The following is a 17,488-nucleotide window of genomic DNA, read 5'->3' as shown; positions in this document are numbered from 1 at the left end:
GATCCCATACGAAAAAAATGTCACAATAAAACGATTACTTTAAAATAAACGACAATAAAAAATGTCAGTGCAGCTTGCAACAATACACAGCGGTACCTCGGTTTCCGAGTGTCTCGGAACCCAAATGTTTTGGAACCCGAACGCTGAAAATTCGGAAGTAATTGCTTCCGTTCTCGAATGCGCCTTGGAAGTCGGACGGCTTCCGCTGTGTGGTTTTTTCCCTCTTTCTCCACTGACTTTGCTGACCGCCCTTTGAGCCCCGGTTGTCGAACGTTTCGGAAGTCAAATGGTCTTCCGGAACGGATTACATTTGACAACCGAGGTACCACTGTATGAACAACAACCAAAAAAACCCATGAAGAAATATTAAAATGAGTACAAATATGTATTATAGAGTGGTACCTCTGGTTATGTACTTAATTCGTTCCGAAGGTCCGTTCTTAACCTGAAACTGTTCTTAATCTGAAGCACCACTTTAGCTAATGGGGCCTCCTGCTGCCGCTGCACCGCCGCCACGTAATTTCTGTTCTCATCCTGAAGCAAAGTTCTTAACCTGAAGCACTATTTCTGGGTTAGCGGAGTCTGTAACCTGAAGCGTCTGTAACCTGAAGCGTCTGTAACCCGAGGTACCACTGTACTTAGATGAGCGTTTATAGCGGGGGTGGAGAAACTCAGGCCCAGGGCCCAGATGCGGCCCTCAAAGCTGCTCTGTCAGGCCCCTGGGACTCTCCACACCATGCTCTCTGGCTGATGTAAGAAGAGCATATCAGCTGTTAGTTGGCAGGCCTCAGCAAATCCCTGCCGTGCCTCCAGCTTCGGAGGCGACCCTCCCAAAATCCCAAACAGGACGTCCTCTCCGGGCTCTGGTGAGGGTCTGCTTGCGAGCCAGGAGGACTCTCCAGGGTGCTCCGCATTTCCAGGATCTGCTTCCGGGTTCCCGGCAGTGCAGAAATGGTGCACATAAACGGGGAGCAGCCTATATTCGGAGGCATCGCTGCCTCTGGCACCTGCAACTGCGACAGAGAAGGATGTGCAGGACAGGCGAAACCTAAGCAGAGGTTTACTTCTCAATCCAATCCCCTTCCTGCCCACGTCTCACACCTAGCGTTTCGGGTCCAAAACGCGGGGAGGCGTCTGCCAAAGCGCGGGAGCTGGGCTGCCAGCAAGTGGGGCCAAGGCTGCTGGCTCGAGACCTCCACTTGCTCACGACCATGTCTCTCATCGATGATGGGCCTCCAAAGCGGAGCCGATAACAACTTGGATGGCTTTTAAAGGAGGATTAGGAAAACTCATGGAGGCTGCAAATGGCTTCTAGCCGACGCAGCTGCCTTTCCCCTCCTTTCCCTATCAGCTCCTGAGAACCACAAGCGGGGAGAGCACTCCTGTTGCACTCCCAGGTCCTGCATCCCGTCTGGCCTCTGCGAAAATGGGATGCTGGACTAGACAGGCCTGTGGCCTGATCCAGCAACCAGGCTTGTCTCGTGCACAGGTTATTAGATCTTACTTTGGTGGAAGATGTCCAGCTGTTAAAAGCTGGGCAGCTTTCTGCGTCGGTTTTGCTGGGTGTTGCTTACGCTGTTTGAAGATGCTCTCACTGTGCTCCGAGCTCGCCTGGCGTACAAAGCCCCAGTGTTTTCCCCTCCCTTGCTATCTCTCACCCTCTCTCCTTTAACTTGGATTTCCTCTTCTTTTCTCGGCCTGCAGCGACACAGAAGCTCAGTGTGAGGTCATGCAGGAAATCGTGGACCAAGTCTTGGAGGTAACAGCTCCTCTCCTCTCGGGGGAACATTGGGTGGGTGGGTGGGTGTTGCTCCTGGAGGGACCCATATAGGGAGTGACAAATGCTAGGTGGGTGCCCATAATAAGGCCGGTGGCATCTGCCCCTCCAGTCACTAGTTCAGCCCAGGAATTGCCAGGGGAGGTTCGTGGCAGCCACACTGCGGTGAAGTTTTCTCACTGCTATCAGAAGTAGGACTGACATAACCCGAGACCAGGAAAAAGGGACGTTGGATGAAAATTGGAAAGTCTATAAAGAAAAAAATTTAATTTGGGGAATTAGTGTAAAATTAATGAATATTAGGGAAAATGTTGGAATGAAATTGTCTGGCTTTAGTAGAAATGATATAAGGAGTTATGTATAAATAAGCATTAAGTTTTAAGTTGTTTTACGGCAGGATAAGGTTAAACAAAGTAACGTAAATTTTTAGCAGTAATGTTATAGAATAAGGTAAAATTGGATTATGAATGGGTGAGAATGTAAAGTTATAATATATTAAGATAAATTATTAAGATAAAAGCAAAAATGGAAAGGATTTGCTGAAACTGTTAATTGAATTAGAATACAAAAAAGGGAGGTGTGAGGAGGTCAGGGAAACAAGTAAATGAAAGACAAGACATGGAAAGACTGAAATGTTTTTAATTGTTTTTATTTTTCTGTATTTTGTATTTTTCTTATTTTCTTTTTCTTTTTCATTTTTGTAACATTTTCGAAACTTTAATAAATATTATTATAAAAAAAAACAGAAGAAGGGAGACAAGGGCCGTGTTCGCACGGCACATTTAAAGCGCTATGATACCACTTTAAACAGGCACGTGTTCCCCTGCAAAGAATCCTGGGAGCTGTAGTTCATTAAGGGTGCTGAAAGTTGCTAGGAGACCACCCCATTCCTCTCCCAGAACTACAATTCCCAGAGTTCCCTGGGAAGAGGGATTGTCTGTTAAGCCATGCTGGGAATTGCAGCTCTGTGAGGGGGATAGAGGTCTGCTAACAACTCTTAACAAACAACAGACCCCAGGATTCTGGGTGGGGAAGGATCCCAACTGTTGAGAGTGGTATGGCACTTTAAATGTCTGGCCTGACTTGGTCTACATGCCATGCATTTAAAGCCCATTTATGCCCCCTCCCCAGAGTATCCTGGGATACTGTAGTTTAAGGGTGGTAGGTAGAAATGGGAGCTCTGAGAGGGGCGAGTTCCCAGGATCCTTTGCAGGGGGAATGGGTGTATTCAGTCTCTAAATTAGCAGATGGGGACTGGTTGCTTTTCTAAAGCGTGCCTGCAACATTTTCTAATGGCACCCCAAACCCATCCACCCTGAGCGCCGGCAGAGAAATGGCTCCTCATCCCAATATTGGGCTAGGCTTTAGTGACACCTGATTGCTGCCGCCGCCGCCGTCCCCCACCCAGTCTGAACAGGCGTCACAGTGGGGACGGTGGCAGTGCCCTGGCCTGTTGCCAAATTTCACATCGTTCCATTTTCCTCTTCCGCACAGGAGGATTTCGATCAGGAGCAGCTGTCGGTCCTCGCTTCCTGCTTGCAGGAGCTCTTCAAAGTTCACTTCCGCGGAGAGGTCCTGCCGGAAGAAATCACAGAAGAGTAAGCGGTTTGGGGAAAGGGGGGGCAGTTTTCTGTTCTTCGGTTGTTCTAGCTGGTCCTTCTGTTCTGCAAGAATGCAAAAGAATTCCTGAAGGACCCAGCCCAGGCATGGACCAAATTGCACCTGGGGACTTCTCATTGTGGGGTATCTGGTTGGCCACTGTGAGAACAGGATTCAGGGCTAGGTGGGCCCCTGGCCTGATCCAACAGCTGAGATTTTCTTTTTTTTAAAAAAAAAAATATTTTTATTAAATTTTCACATTTTATGAAGACAAACATACACACACATAGACAAAGACAACACGTATAAAATTTTATAACCTTACTTTCCTAACCCCAGTTCTTGACCTCCCCCCACCCCCCCTTCATACATCCTAGTTCAGTTACATTAACTCAGCAAATTCATATCTCTTATCCTTTGCATATTATTATTGTGTATATATATATATATATATATATTGAAAAAAAAAAACCATTTACTTGGCCAGATTTTACTTATCCAATTTTCTTATAAATGTTAAAGCCTTTTCTAAGGTCGACTCGAGTTCCTTCCACGAATTTCCCTTTAATCTTAAAAATAAGTCATAGTAATCAAACACAAAAGTCATAAAGATTTAAAAACAAGTTCTCCTTCCCCCCCCCCCAGCCCCGGTTTCTGTCCCTTCCAAATATCCCCACATCCATAACAACAGTTTTTAGCCTGGGTTCCTCACATCTGAGGCCTTTAAGTCCTTGTCAGTCTCTCTTTGCTGATCTTGTTGGTAGCCCTCCTCATTGGTCCTCAGGTTTCGGGGAAGTTCCAGCTCAGTCTCATCAGAATTTCTTCCATCCAAAGTACTTGACACCAGCTGCTGCAGAAGATCAACCAGTCCATACTCAAATAGGAAGCCCCAATCATATTTCTTATTTCTTTTAAATTCAGATATTCCAGACGTTCCAGGGGCTTCCTCCCTCCTCTTTCGCATCTTTCGCAGATTTGTAGTCCAAGGGTCTTCTTCTTTGTATTCTAACAATGTAGGCTTGTGGTTGGTAGTCTCCATCTGTACTAGTCCTTGCTCTCTCTCCCCCTGTTCCAAAGCTATCTCTTCTGATTCAGCTGCAGATTTTTCCCCAGTCAAGTCCATTGTACCTTCAGCAGAGTCCTTTATTTTAGAGTTCAAGGTTATGAGTTGTTTACTCATGACCGTAGTCTGCTCCTCCAGTTTTCCCACAAGAAAAAACATTCTTTCTAACTCTGCCTGTAATTTTCCATCTGCAGCCATTGCAATGTTTCAATGTTTCCCCTAGGGGGATTCTAGTTACTTAATAGTCTTTTCCAATAGTCCTTTACTTTGTTATTTCCCTACTTTATTTCCAACCACTTTAGTTCAAATATAACAAATTAAGTCCAAAAAGTGTTAAATAATAGAGTTTTTAACTTTCGCTGCCCGTTTGACAGCTCCTTTGACAGCTGTCAAACTCCTCGTTCCTTTTTCTCCAGCTCACATAAAGGACACCCCCGGGCCCGGGGAGGTTCAAATAAAAACTTCTAAAAATCCACTCTTACTCTCCAGCACACATCTTCTTCTGTCAAATTCATGCAAATATTATCTTTTACAGAACACCAAAGAAAGAACTCTCCACCTTAGTTCTCCAATCTTTGCTTTAAATTTTCTGTAGGCAGGGGGGTGCGGACTTCCCTTTAGCACATCCCCCGATCGTGCCGAATTCAAGGATAAACTTTTTAAAGTCCAAATTCCAATCTACTCACGGATTAATTAAAGTCCGAATTTCAGGGAAGAAGGTCAGCGGTCTCCGGCAATGGCTCGCGGCTTCGCTCCACTGCAGTAGCGGTCTACTCACAGCACCACGCCACTCCCCGTACCCTCTCCGCAGCCTTTAAAAAGGCTCTTCGTGGGTCGGGGGGGCGCTTTAGGTGCCCGCCGAGTCACCAGGTCCGCAGGCTTCCGCGCCTGCGGTTTCTAAGGGTCCCCGCGTCGCCGTCGCGGTGAGACCCGTCTGCAATGGAGCCGATTCCCTGCGGAGCTCGGAGGGAATCCGCCATTACTCGGATCGCGCTAACCCGGAAGTCCTCTAACCCGGAAGTCTAGAGATTTTCTAGATTTCTCATGAGTAACAGTGAGGGAGGGTTCTGGCCTTCACATTTTGCCTATGGACATCGTAGAGGTACCTGGCTGGCCATTGTCTCCAGCAGCTCGGCTGTTCTGAGGCCATTATTATTATTATTATTAACATTTTATTTTTATTGATACTCATCAAAAAGATATGCAAAAGTTTATACCCAATACCAGAATAAAAGAAATATTTTAAAAATCTATTAAAAAGAAACAGGGGCAGAGAGAAGGAAGAAGGAATAAGAGAAACAAAAGAAAGAAAATGAAAATGAAATATAAAGGGGTGGGAAAGGGGAGGGAAGAAAAAGGTGACAAGGCTTCTGATTCCCTTCAGCTAAATATAATAACCTGTTCAAAGTATTCACTCAACTTGGCATCCAACTGTTTTGTTTTCTACAAACCAATATTTTTTCACTCTTCAAATCCAGTTATTACAAGTTCATTTTCTCTTTCACACAAAAAGTCCATAAGACGTTTCCAGTCCTTAATAAATGTCTGTAATTATTTTTCTCTGATTAAACATGTTAAATTTGCCATCTCAGTCAGCAAAGTCCAATAATTTTATCATTCCTCCATAGTCGGTAGGGCTGTATCTTTCCATTTTTTTAATTTTTTTTTGGATTACAAAGATTTTTATTAAAATTTTCCCATAGAAACTCCAATCATACCAATTTCCACATCACATATTTTGACTTATTGGACATTTTTATGTATGTAACAATCTCGCTGCTCTAATCATATATTGAAGTAATATTCCATAACTCTTCTTATGGAGTGGGGATTTGAACCCTGGTCTCCCCCAGGTCCTAGTCTGACGCTCTAACCACTACACCACACTGGCTGTGGTTGACCTGGTGTGCCTATTTCTATTTCCCTGCAGGTCTCTAGAGGAATCCGTGGGGAAGCCACTTTACCTAATATTTAGGTGAGTCTCATGCATTCTGTCCTCTCCATTCTGATTTAGAAGCCGCCGAGCCCTAGATGGGGGACTAGACAGGCCTTTGGCCTGATCCTGCAGCCAGGCTCTTCTTTAGTTCTCATGTCCCTCGATTTCAGTTGCCGAAGGGCAGGCAGCAGAAAAGGGCTGCTTCTTCGCGGCCTCTTCATCTGGTTGGCTGCTGCGGGTGGATTAGGTGTTGACTTTTGGTCTGACCAGCAGGGGGCTCTTCAGGTGCCCCTTTGACTGGGTACAGGTGGGCTTCCAAGATTGGGGGAGTCCGGGTTCCAGGGGAGACTTGAACACCCCCCAGTACTTCATTTTTTAAATAATAATAAAAACAAACCAGAGTTTTCTCCAATTTCTTGTGGCCATGATCTCAAAAATGCAAGAGTACCATGGCTTGCTGTTCTTTAAGAGTACCATGGCTAGCTGTTCTTCAAGAATACCATGGCTAGCTGTTCTTCAAGAGTACCGTGGCTAGCTGTTCTTCAAGAATACCGTGGCTAGCTGTTCTTCAAGAGTACCATGGCTAGCTGTTCTTCCTACTAGCTGCTGCCAAGCGACAGTCAGCAGAGCTGATGGAGCAGCCCTGCTTCCCTTCTCTCCCATTTCTGCAGCCTGATGGAGAGAGTAGCCCCCCGATGGAGCATGGCTGTAGCACACTGTAGCTGTTTTCGGTTGTAAGGGCCCTGGGTGCGAGAGTGCAAGGGTCTGGGTGTGAAACCTGCCGGATAGATGTCCCCAGTGCTTAAGGCACAAAATGGCATATCCCTTTGGAATCTCAGCCTGGACTGTAAAAGCACAACACACCCACACATAAACACTGTGGTTGTGGGGTTGTCTTTGAACCTAACCCAAGTACAGCATCAGCCTCCCTTCCTGCCCCCTTCCAGGAACCTCTGCCAGATGCAGGAGGATAACAGCAGCTTCTCCGTGCTCCTGGATCTGTTGTCAGAGCTCTACCAGAAGCAGCCCAAGATCGGTTACCACCTTCTCTACTACCTAAAAGCCAGGTGAGAGCACAAACAATCAGCGAGCCTGGAAAAGAGGGAAGTCTTGGGAAACTTCCTAAGTCAGGGATGGGGGACGTTGTATGTAAATGCACAGCACACCCATTTCCACACATGCACACCCCTCCCTGTCATCCGTCCAGGAAAGCAAGAGACTGGCGCCAAACAGAGACAGGGGCATGGCTTGGGGAGAGTTCCGAGGGCCAGACAGAGCGGCCTGGAGGGCCGCATTCAACCTCATCTAGTGAGATCGTGGCTGGGACAGGCAGTGGGGAGGAAACCTCACATCTCACCGCTTTCCACTATGTGCCGTCACATCCACACACCATGCATTTTGAGGGTGTGGCTTCCCACACCCCTCCAATAAATCCTGGGAACCGTAGTTTGCCGCTCACAGAGCAACAGTTCTCAGCGTTCGCGAACTACAGTTCCCAAGATTCTTTGCAGGGGGGAGGTGTGTGCTTTAATGCATGGTGTGGACGAGACATTTTCCTTTGGCCCGTTATATCGCAATCCCCAGGCAAAGCCCATACAGCAAACATGGGGTGAACTTCCAACCCTCTAGATGTTGCTGAACCTCCAGCAGCTGGTGGCCCAGGAATGATGGTTGTGATGTACTGTATTTTTCGCCCCATAAGATGCACCTAGTTTTTAGAGGGGGAATGCAAGAAAAGAAATATTCTTTAAAGGGAGCGCTGAGCAGAGCATGTATGCATCCCAGGCTCTGCTCAGCGCTCCCTTTAATGAGCTGCGTGGAGCATGTGTGCGGCGCTTGCAGGCTTTTCCCCGAGGAGGGAGAAGGGCAGCCCCTCACTGACAGGTCGCCTTTCTCCCTCCTCGGGAAAAAGCCCCCAAGAGCCGCACATATGCTCTGTGCGGCTCTTTAAATGGAGCTCGGCTCTTGCTGGCTTTTGCAGGAGGTGGGGGAAGGGACAGAGTGCGGCTAAGCCAGAAGCTAGAACAGCGAGATAGCTGGGATAGCTGCACAGCCTGCGTTCGCTCCATAAGACGCACACACATTTCCCCTTACTTTTTAGGAGGGAAAAAGTGCGTCTTATAGAGCGAAAAATACGGTGTTCCAGCAATGTACAAAAAGCCAAAGGATGCCCCCCACCTGCAGCATGTGGTATCCCTGAATGATACCTAGACGGCGTCGTTCTGCCATTTTGGAAGCAAGGGAGAAGACAAGGTTGGGGTGGAGAGTTCAGAGAGGACCAGAAGTTCGGCAGGCAGGGCTCCACGCAGCTCGGGATCAAGGCTAGAGCTCTCGCGTCTCAGGCACCTGCTCCTTCCGCACAGTGGAACGGGTTCTGCTCCTTTTTTTAAAAAAACATAATTTTTATTAACAGGCCAATCCAATCACATTATTTCCAAATCATATTACTTCCAAATTATACAGCCAGATTTTTAAATTTTGTTGGGGGTACCCTTACATCAAGCTCCGAACGAGAATCAAAACATCACTTCTGTTACTGCTTTTATCAAACGATTCTATCCAGCTCTGTCCAGATAGTCTCTTTATTACTTCTTCATCTTCTTCTTGTTATCATGTATTCCTTTCTTTGCAATCTCTGATAATCTTCGCAAGCAGGTTAGGAACAAACAACATCTGCGTGGATTTTGCACACTCCAAAAGTCATATCTCATAAGGACAGCCGCCATTCCTCCCCATCTTCAAAAATTTATCCTCGGTCCGTCCTATTAATTTTCCCAAGCTTGCCACATATATCACAAAGGGGCTCTGCCAGGTTATCACATTCAATCCATCATCTACATCCCATTGACCCTGGTCCTCCTTCCCTCGTCTTTCTTCGACAAGCCTGTCTTAGCAAGACGCCATTAACAACTGCGTCATAGAATTTTCCTTCCACACTCCATATTTACCAGTCCTCTCTCCACTCAATAATTCACTCCACACAGCTCTTAAATTCTTGCTTGCGATTAGTGCTCCTTTACTGGCTCACTTGTCTCTTCCCCCTCCATTTTCTTCTCCTAAAAAACATTTCAGCAAAGCAGCGGCCGGCAAGATGAACCTCTACGAGTCCTTTGCCCAGGCCACGCAGCTGGGCGACCTGCACACCTGCCTGATGATGGACATGAAGGCTTGCCAGGAGGATGATGTCCGGCTCCTCTGCTTCCTCACTCCTTCCATATACACTGAGGTGAGACCCAGAGGGAGAGGTGGCAAAGGCTGCCCTATCTCTGCACCCCTTTTGGAAACTCAGACTCGACTCGGCTCTGCTACCCCGTCATCTCACTCTGGTTGTGCAACAGGAAAAAAAGCGAGCTTCCTATCACAGATGGATGCGACCAGTTTGGTAACATTCTGCCCCAGGAGCAAGGAGAACCTGCGGCCCTCCAGCTGTTGCTGGACTCCATCTCCCATCATCCTTGACCGTGCTGGTTGGGGCTGATGGGAGATGGTGTTTCAACAATAGCTAGAGGGGGCCACGGTCTCCCCATCCCTGCTTTGCGCCTCTGTAAGTGCATTTAATACGTGATCCCTGATTGGCTTGGACAGGGGTCTAGGAAAGGATGGTGAACCTGTGGCCCTCCAGATGTTTCTGGACTCCCATCATCCATGACCATGATGGTTGGGTCTGATGGGAATTGGAGTCTCAGTAACAGCTAGAGAGGGCCATGGTCTCCCCATCGCTACTTTGCACTGTAAGTGCCTCGGTCCAGTATCTCGGAAGGAGCGAATCACCCCCATCATTCTACCCGGACACTGAGGTCCAGCGCCGAAGGCCTTCTGGCAGTTCCCTCACTGCAAGAAGGCAAGTTACAGGGAACCAGGCAGAGGGCCTTCTCGGTAGTGGCACCTGTGGAATGCCCTCCCACCAGATGTCAAAGAGAACAACTACCACCAGACTTTTAGAAGACATCTGAAGGCAGCCCTGTTTAGGGAAGCATTTAATGTTTGATGCATTACAGTATTTTAATGTTTTGTTGGAAGCCGCCCAGAGTGGCTGGGGAAGCCCAGCCAGATGGGTGGGGTATTATTATTATTATTATTATTATTATTATTATTATTAATAATATGGGATCCCTGATTGGCTGATAGAGGTGTCTAGGCGAGGGTGGAGAACTGTGGACTCCCAACTCCATCATCCCTGACCATTGGCAGCACCAGTTTCTGGGACTGATGGGAGTTGGAGTCCGACAGCATCCAGAGGCCTCCCCAGATAACAGCGACCCCTAGCATTTTTCATGCTTGCCTTTTCTTTCGAGGCAGGTCTCTTTAAGGCCCCGCCCTCTCCCCTTTCCTCTACCAGGACCTTTGCTTCCCTTCCACCCTCCTACACTGCTTCCCCCGGTGTGTTTTTCTCACATGCTCCTTGAGCGATCGCATATGCCTCGCAGACCCCGAGCCATCTCTGGACGCTGCCGGGCTCCGGGGAGGTTTTATGCTGCCTGTTCTCCAGGCCGTTAGGTTTAATGAAACGTTTTATTGCTTCCATCGCTCAGCAGCCGACAGGCCAGCGGGGCGGGGTGAAGCCCTTGTTTGCCAGAGGCCTTTCCCCCAGAACAACCAGACCACATCATCCTCTGCAGCCACTGGCTTTACCCCTTTTCAGCACGGGAACCTCGTTGCCTTTTTCCTTCCCGTTGCCGGTCTATCACTCTGTTCTCTTTGGTCCTCGGGGGAAGGACCCGTAGCTCAGTGGGTGAGCATTTGCTTTGGACACAGAAAGTCCCAGGTTCTGTCCCTGGCATTGCCAGGTAGGGCTGAGAATGTCCCCTGCTGGAAAGTCCTGGAGAGCAGAGACAATACTGAACTTGATGGACCCAGTGGTCTAAGGTATCTCCCTATGTTCCTCTTGGCTAGAAGCTCAGGGTTTGGGTTTCTTTTAGGGCTGTGGCTCCATGGCATCTTAGAATGAATGACTCTCATCCAGCCATGGAGGCAGAGCCTAGCCATTGTGGCGGGTGGCCCTCGATAGCCTCCAGAGATTTGTCCCATCCATTTCCTCCACTTAACCTGAGAGACTTTCTCCCAGGCATTACACAGCACAAAACCTCCAGATTAAAACATGGCGAACCAAAGGCCTATATCGCCTAACAGACTTCTATAAAAATAACAAACCCTTGTCAACACAAGACATACGAGACAAACTAGAGGATACGACAAAGGGATGGTATCCGCAATATACAAAATACTACCCCAGAACCCCACGAACCCCCTAAAAACAATGGGAAGACGACATAGTTCAGCCACTCAATCTAGAGGGAGAGAACGACGACCTCTGCAAAGCGGGAGAGTTGTCACCACATCTAAAACCGTTTTTTTGTCTTTGCGTTGCTGGTGTTGCGCTTCCTGTTTCGAATGGAGTTGCAAGTGTCAAGAGTCCCCTGCCCCCCCCAGCCCCGTCCCTGTCTCTGGCACCTGTTTCACAAAGTGAAGCAGCTTTGCCAACAAATTGCCTTGGGCTTTGCCCTGCACGGTTCTCATTTCTTCTCTCTCTTGCTCTCCCCTATTGCAATACAAGGTCAAGCCAGCTACACCCAGCCTGTGGCGCCCCCTGCTGTACATAGTGGACAGGATCACAGGCCTCTGTGTGGTCCGGGATTGGGCTGGGTGCTTTGGCCAGTTTTAACCATTTTTAAATATCGAGAAGCTGGTTTTGCTGGTTCAGGACCTTTTTTTAATAATAATAATAATAATAATAATAATAATAATAATAATAATAAAATAATTTATTTATACCCCTCCCTCCCCAGCCAGAGCCAGGCTCAGGGCGGATAACACCAGTAAAATTACAATAAAAACGTAATGGGGGGGGGGGAGAAAAGGGAAAAAAACAATTTAAAATACTGGTTAAACTACAATTTAAAATGCTGCCTCACTTTAAAAGTAGCCCATAGATCAAAACCATAAGGGGAGGGAAACATAAGGGTCAGACTGAGTCCAAACCAAAGGCCAGGTGGAACAGCTCTATCTTGCCGGCCCTGCGGAAAGATGTCAAGTCCCTCAGGGCCCTAGTCTCTTGTGACAGAGCATTCCACCAAGTCGGGGCCAGTACTGAAAAGGCCCTGGCCCTAGTTGAGACCAATCTAACCACCTTGTGACTTGGGACCTCCAAAGTGTTGTCATTTGTGGACCTTAAGGCCCTCCATGGGGCATACCAGGAGACGCGGTCCCATAGGTATGTGGGTCCTAGACCGCATAGGGCTTTGTATCCTCCACGACTGCGAGGAAGTGCTTGTACGTTTTTTTAACATTCACGAAAACAATATCCCTGCCTGAGTTCGGTTGCCTGCATAAACCGAGCTTCAGAAAGTTGTAACTCGCTGTCTCCTTAGACTGAAAAGCAGCATTAGGTCTGTTGTTGCTTTCCCCTGATTGCCTCTCCCTCTGTCTCAAGTTTCCAGACGAGACCCTGCGGAGCGGGGAGCTGCTGAACATGATTGTGGCCGTCATTGACTCAGCTCAGGTAAGGCCTCTCCTTGTCGAACGATAGGTCAGAGCTGGGGGAGCCTGTGTGCTTGCTGTCCTTTGCTCCTTCAAGAGCTGCCTCCAGGTATTGTGTCAATGCAGCCAGGCACACTGCATTGTTTCAGAGGCAGAACTGGGAGGAGATCCTCCAAACAGAGACATGCGATTAGCGCTCAGCCCCATCCTCTCTTCCAAAGCAAGGATAGAGGACATGTGGTCTTCCATATGTGGTTGGACTGTACCTCCCATCATCCTGGCCATTGGCCCTGCAGGCTGGGGCCGATGATAGCTGGAATCCAATAATATCTGAAAGGCCACACATTTCCTTTCTCTGCTAACACCTCTAAGCACATTGGTTCGGACATGTGTCTAGGAGCCTGTGGGGCCCTCTAGATCAGTGTTTCTCAACCTCTGGGTCCCCAGACATTGTTGGACTACAACTCCTGTCATTCCTAGCCAGCATGACCAGTGGTCAGGGATGATGGGAGTTGTAGTCCAACAACATCTGGGGACCCACAGGTTGAGAACCGCTGCTCTAGATGTTTCTGAACTGCAACTCCCATCATCCACCATCAGCCATGCTGGTTATTGGGCATTGGAGTCAAACAGCGTCTGGAGCGCTGCCTGTCTCTGTGGGTGGAGAGACTGATGACTAGGATGGGCCTGTTCTTTCTGGGAGTAGATCAGACTAGATTGGCCTCCTCTCTCCCACTCCCAGCCCCGGCCAGCCTCCCGAACCACGGACAGATGTTGCATTGCCTTGCTGTGTGGATGAGCAGTGTTTTTATCCATTCTATTTATTGCAGTTATGTTCCACCTTTCATTTAAGGAGCTCGAGGTTCTCCCTCCCCAATGTTATCTGCACAAACAACCCTGTTTGTTAGGTTAGGGCGAGAGACCGACTGGCCCAAAATTGCCCCGCATCTTTCATGGCTGAGTGGGGATTCGAACCCTGTGCGCCCGGATCGCACTCTGACACGCTAACCACTATGTTGCTTCTTAACCTCTGGCTGCATTCGCACCATAAAAAGCACCCAGGCACACCCCAGCAAGGAATCCTGGGAATTGTAGTTTGCTAAAGGGTGCTGTCACCCTTTAACAAGGGACGCAGGTGGCAGGGATGTGGGTGGCGCTGTGGGTTAAACCACAGAGCCTAGGACTTGCTGATCAGAAGGTCAGCAGTTCGAATCCCCGTGACGGGGTGAGCTCCCCCTGCCAACCTAGCAGTTCGAAAGCACGTCAAAGTGCAAGTAGATAAATAGGTACCACTCCAGCGGGAAGGTAAACGGCGTTTCTGTGCGCTGCTCTGGTTCGCCAGAAGCGGTTTAGTCATGCTGGCCACATGACCCAGAAGCTGTACGCCGGCTCCCTCGGCCAATAAAGCGAGATGAGCACCACAACCCCAGAGTTGGCCACGACTGGACCTAATGGTCAGGGGTCCCTTTACCTTTTACCTTTAAGGGGTACTGGCAGTTGTATGTAAGAGATAGACTACAATTCCCATGATTCTTCGCTGGGGTGTGTGTGGTTGCTTTAAAGGCATGGTGTGAACACAGCCACAGAAAGAGCCATAGGGAGAGATCTTCTCCTGATGGCGACTGGTTCAGCTCTGCATCAGTCCGGGGCTACACGGGAGCCCTTTCTCCAGACACCCAGAGCATGGCCTTGTCAAAAACAAAGAAAAAAGCGTGGGCCTCTGCACATGCCCCAGGCACCCTTCTTTTTGCCATGGAGACCCTGCAGCCGACTCTTCTTCCCCCAGCCCTGATCTCCAGGCCACAGGACAGGACATCCACCTTGCAGGCCTCTTCCCCATTTCCCAGAAATTGTAACAGTGCCACAACAAGCTTTGGGCTAAAGAGCCCGCTGAGAGAGCAGGGCTGGCGTGTGGTGCCAATGCTAATATGTTGCCATGGTGCCCGTTTGGAGTGACCCAAAAATAGCCAAAGTGGGAGAGGTTGTGTGTGTGTGTGTGTGTGTGTGTGTGTGTGTCTTGGCAGGCAGTACTTTTGCCTCATGCGTGTTGCCTCTGAGCCTGGTTGGGCCTACATACAGGCTGTTTCCCCAAAATAAACCTATGTCTCCCCTAATATATCCGTATCAGCTTCGTTCATCAAGCGCTCCGTTTCCCATGCCAGCTTTGGGACGGCTGGGTCTCTTGGGCAGGTTTTCCTGGCCAGGGCAGACAGCGAGATGGTATCGCATGTGGGAAAGGGTGGGTGGGAGGGCCCCCCCACCTGATCTGACCCCTTGCTGGGCTCCTGCCCCATTCCGGATGTTCCCGGCCTAACCCCCGTCCACCTTGGTGCCTTTCCCAGCCCTGCCTCAGTTTCCATCACTCGTCCCTTTCTCTCATTTCCCCCCACATCCTGCTTCGTTGGTTCCTTGGCTGCATTGTGGGGCCAGTGGGGAAAGGTGGAAGGGGCGGCGGGGGGTGGAAATTAAGGGTGTTAGAAGACTTTGTGGACACGCGGTGTATTCATACTGTAGCATTTTCTCCCTGCATCTAAATTCTGAGCCGAGGAAGAAGACTTAGGCTGCATTCACACCGTACATTTAAAGCACTATGAGCCCACCTTAAGCTGTCATGGCTCCCCCCAAAGGATTCTGGGAGCTGCCTTTAGTCTAGGATGCTAAGAGTCCTTAGGGGACCCCGAGTCCCCACCCAGCACTACAATTCCCAGAGCTCCCTGGGAACTGCTCTGGGAATTGTAGCTCAGTAAAGGGAATAGGGAGCTCTCCTAACAACTCTCAACACCAGGGGTCAGCAAACTTTTTCAGCAGGGGGCTGGTCCACTGTCTCTCAGACCTTGTGGGGGCCGGACTATATTTTGAAGAAAAAAACCGAACGAATTCCTATGCCCCACAAATAACCCAGCGATGCATTTTAAATAAAAGCACACATTCTACTCATGTAAAAACACGCTGATTCCTGGACCATTCGCGCGCCGGATTTAGAAGGCGATTGGGCCGGATCCAGCCCCCGGGCCTTAGTTTGCCTACCCATGCTGAACACCCTTCGCAATGGACAGTTCCCATAATTCTCTGGGGGAAGCCATGACTGCTTAAAGGGGTATCATAGCGCTTCAAATGGAAGGTGTGAATGTGGTCTCAGGGTTGTGGTTTATTTCCATTGTTGAATGATGGAGGCTGTTTGTTTCCCCAGCGACATGTGACTGGCTGATATCTGTCTGGAAACTGTAGAAACGGCTCCCTTTCCTTTCCTAAAGAAGCTGCAGAACTGCGAGTTGAACCCCATAACAACAGGATTTTTTCCCTTTGCAAAGTAAGCTCAACAACTTTGAGCTGATCCTTAAAAACACAGGGATTTTCCCCTTTGCAAAAGAAGCTGCACAACTGTGAGCTTATCCCCCCAAAAATGGGGCTTTCCCCCCAAAAAATGGGGCTTTCCCCCTTTCCCCCTCTAAAAACTATGGTAAATCCACACTGAAGAATGCTCGGCTCAGGCAAGGTGGTGTGAGCCCCCTCGAGTCAAGGTTCCACTTTTAGATGCATGTTTCATTTACCGTATAGGGCAGCTTTTAGTTTCGCCCTATCTTCCTAATGCATATTTCACGTTCCTGCGTTTCTCTTCCGTTGCGACCTGCGCCTGGTGGCCTTGTTCCTAAATCTGTGAGTCTGACTCCCGCTCTCTCTTCTCCCCAGCTCCAGGAATTGGTCTGCCACGTTATGATGGGGAACTTGGTGATGTTTCGGAAGGACTCAGTCCTCAATATTCTGAGTGAGTTGGGCTCAGCGGGGGAGAGGTGCCAAAAAACGAAGTCTTGGTTAAAAGGGGGTGGGGGATAAGGAGTGTGTTTAGATAGACCCACTCATTCTATAGTAGTGGTTGGAGTGCTGGGCTAGAATCCTCCCTCTTCCGTGAAGCTCACTGGGAGGACATTGGGGTCCAGTTACCATCTCTGAGCCTCTCAGGCTGGTTCCCAGGGTGGATGGTGGGATTACCTGGGGGGGGGCACTAAGAGGCACGCGGGTGGGAGAGGGCAGCAGAAGTGCCAATGACTTATCAGACTTGAAAAAGCTGGTATCGTATCACTGAATCAAGCTCATCTGGTTTGTTGAATTAAATTAAATTGTGTGAATAATAATAATAATAATAATAATAATAATAATAATAATAATAATAATTTATACCCCTCCCATCTGGCTGGGTTTCCCCAGCCACCCTGGGCAGCTTCCAACAAAGTATTAAAATACTGTAATACATCAAACATTAAAAGCTTCCCTAAACAGGGCTGCCTTCAGATGTCTTCTAAAAGTCGGGTAGTTGTTCTCTTTGACATCTGGTGGGAGGGTGTTCCACAGGGCGGGAGCCACTACCGAGAAGGCCCTCCACCTGGTTCCCTGTAGCTTTGCTTCTCACAGCGAGGGAACCGCCAGAAGGCCCTTGGCGCTGGACCTCAGTGTGAATTGGATTTTGAATGAATGCACAATTAATTGCCCCTGTTTCGAATTTCATTGCGTTACCATCTTCCTTAGTGGGACATGCAAACCCAGAGAATCCTTTTTATAGGGTAGGGGACACTGGGGGTGAGTTTATGGAACCAAGTAGACAGTGGACCTGTAAAGGTTTGGGAGCCCTGCATTAAAT

At 48.7% G+C, this 17,488-nt stretch overlaps 1 protein-coding gene across 2 annotated transcripts in view; it reads left to right on the top strand.

Annotated features, from left to right (window-relative positions):
- Window positions 1-17,488, top strand: part of INTS3 (integrator complex subunit 3) — a 94,503-nt gene that overhangs the window by 59,525 nt on the left and 17,490 nt on the right. For both annotated transcript variants that reach the window (XM_079957958.1, XM_079957957.1), the window contains exons 17-23: window positions 1,705-1,759; window positions 3,272-3,375; window positions 6,370-6,414; window positions 7,323-7,442; window positions 9,448-9,601; window positions 12,806-12,874; window positions 16,543-16,618. In XM_079957958.1, the coding sequence (XP_079814084.1) occupies window positions 1,705-1,759; window positions 3,272-3,375; window positions 6,370-6,414; window positions 7,323-7,442; window positions 9,448-9,601; window positions 12,806-12,874; window positions 16,543-16,618 (623 nt within the window). The remainder of the gene's footprint in view (window positions 1-1,704; window positions 1,760-3,271; window positions 3,376-6,369; window positions 6,415-7,322; window positions 7,443-9,447; window positions 9,602-12,805; window positions 12,875-16,542; window positions 16,619-17,488) is intronic.

The sequence above is a fragment of the Podarcis cretensis genome, assembly GCF_951804945.1.
Source record: "Podarcis cretensis genome assembly, chromosome: 16".
Lineage (NCBI taxonomy): Eukaryota > Metazoa > Chordata > Lepidosauria > Squamata > Lacertidae > Podarcis > Podarcis cretensis.
Note: the sequence above shows the minus strand (reverse complement) of the source record. Positions and strands in the feature narration are given on the sequence as shown.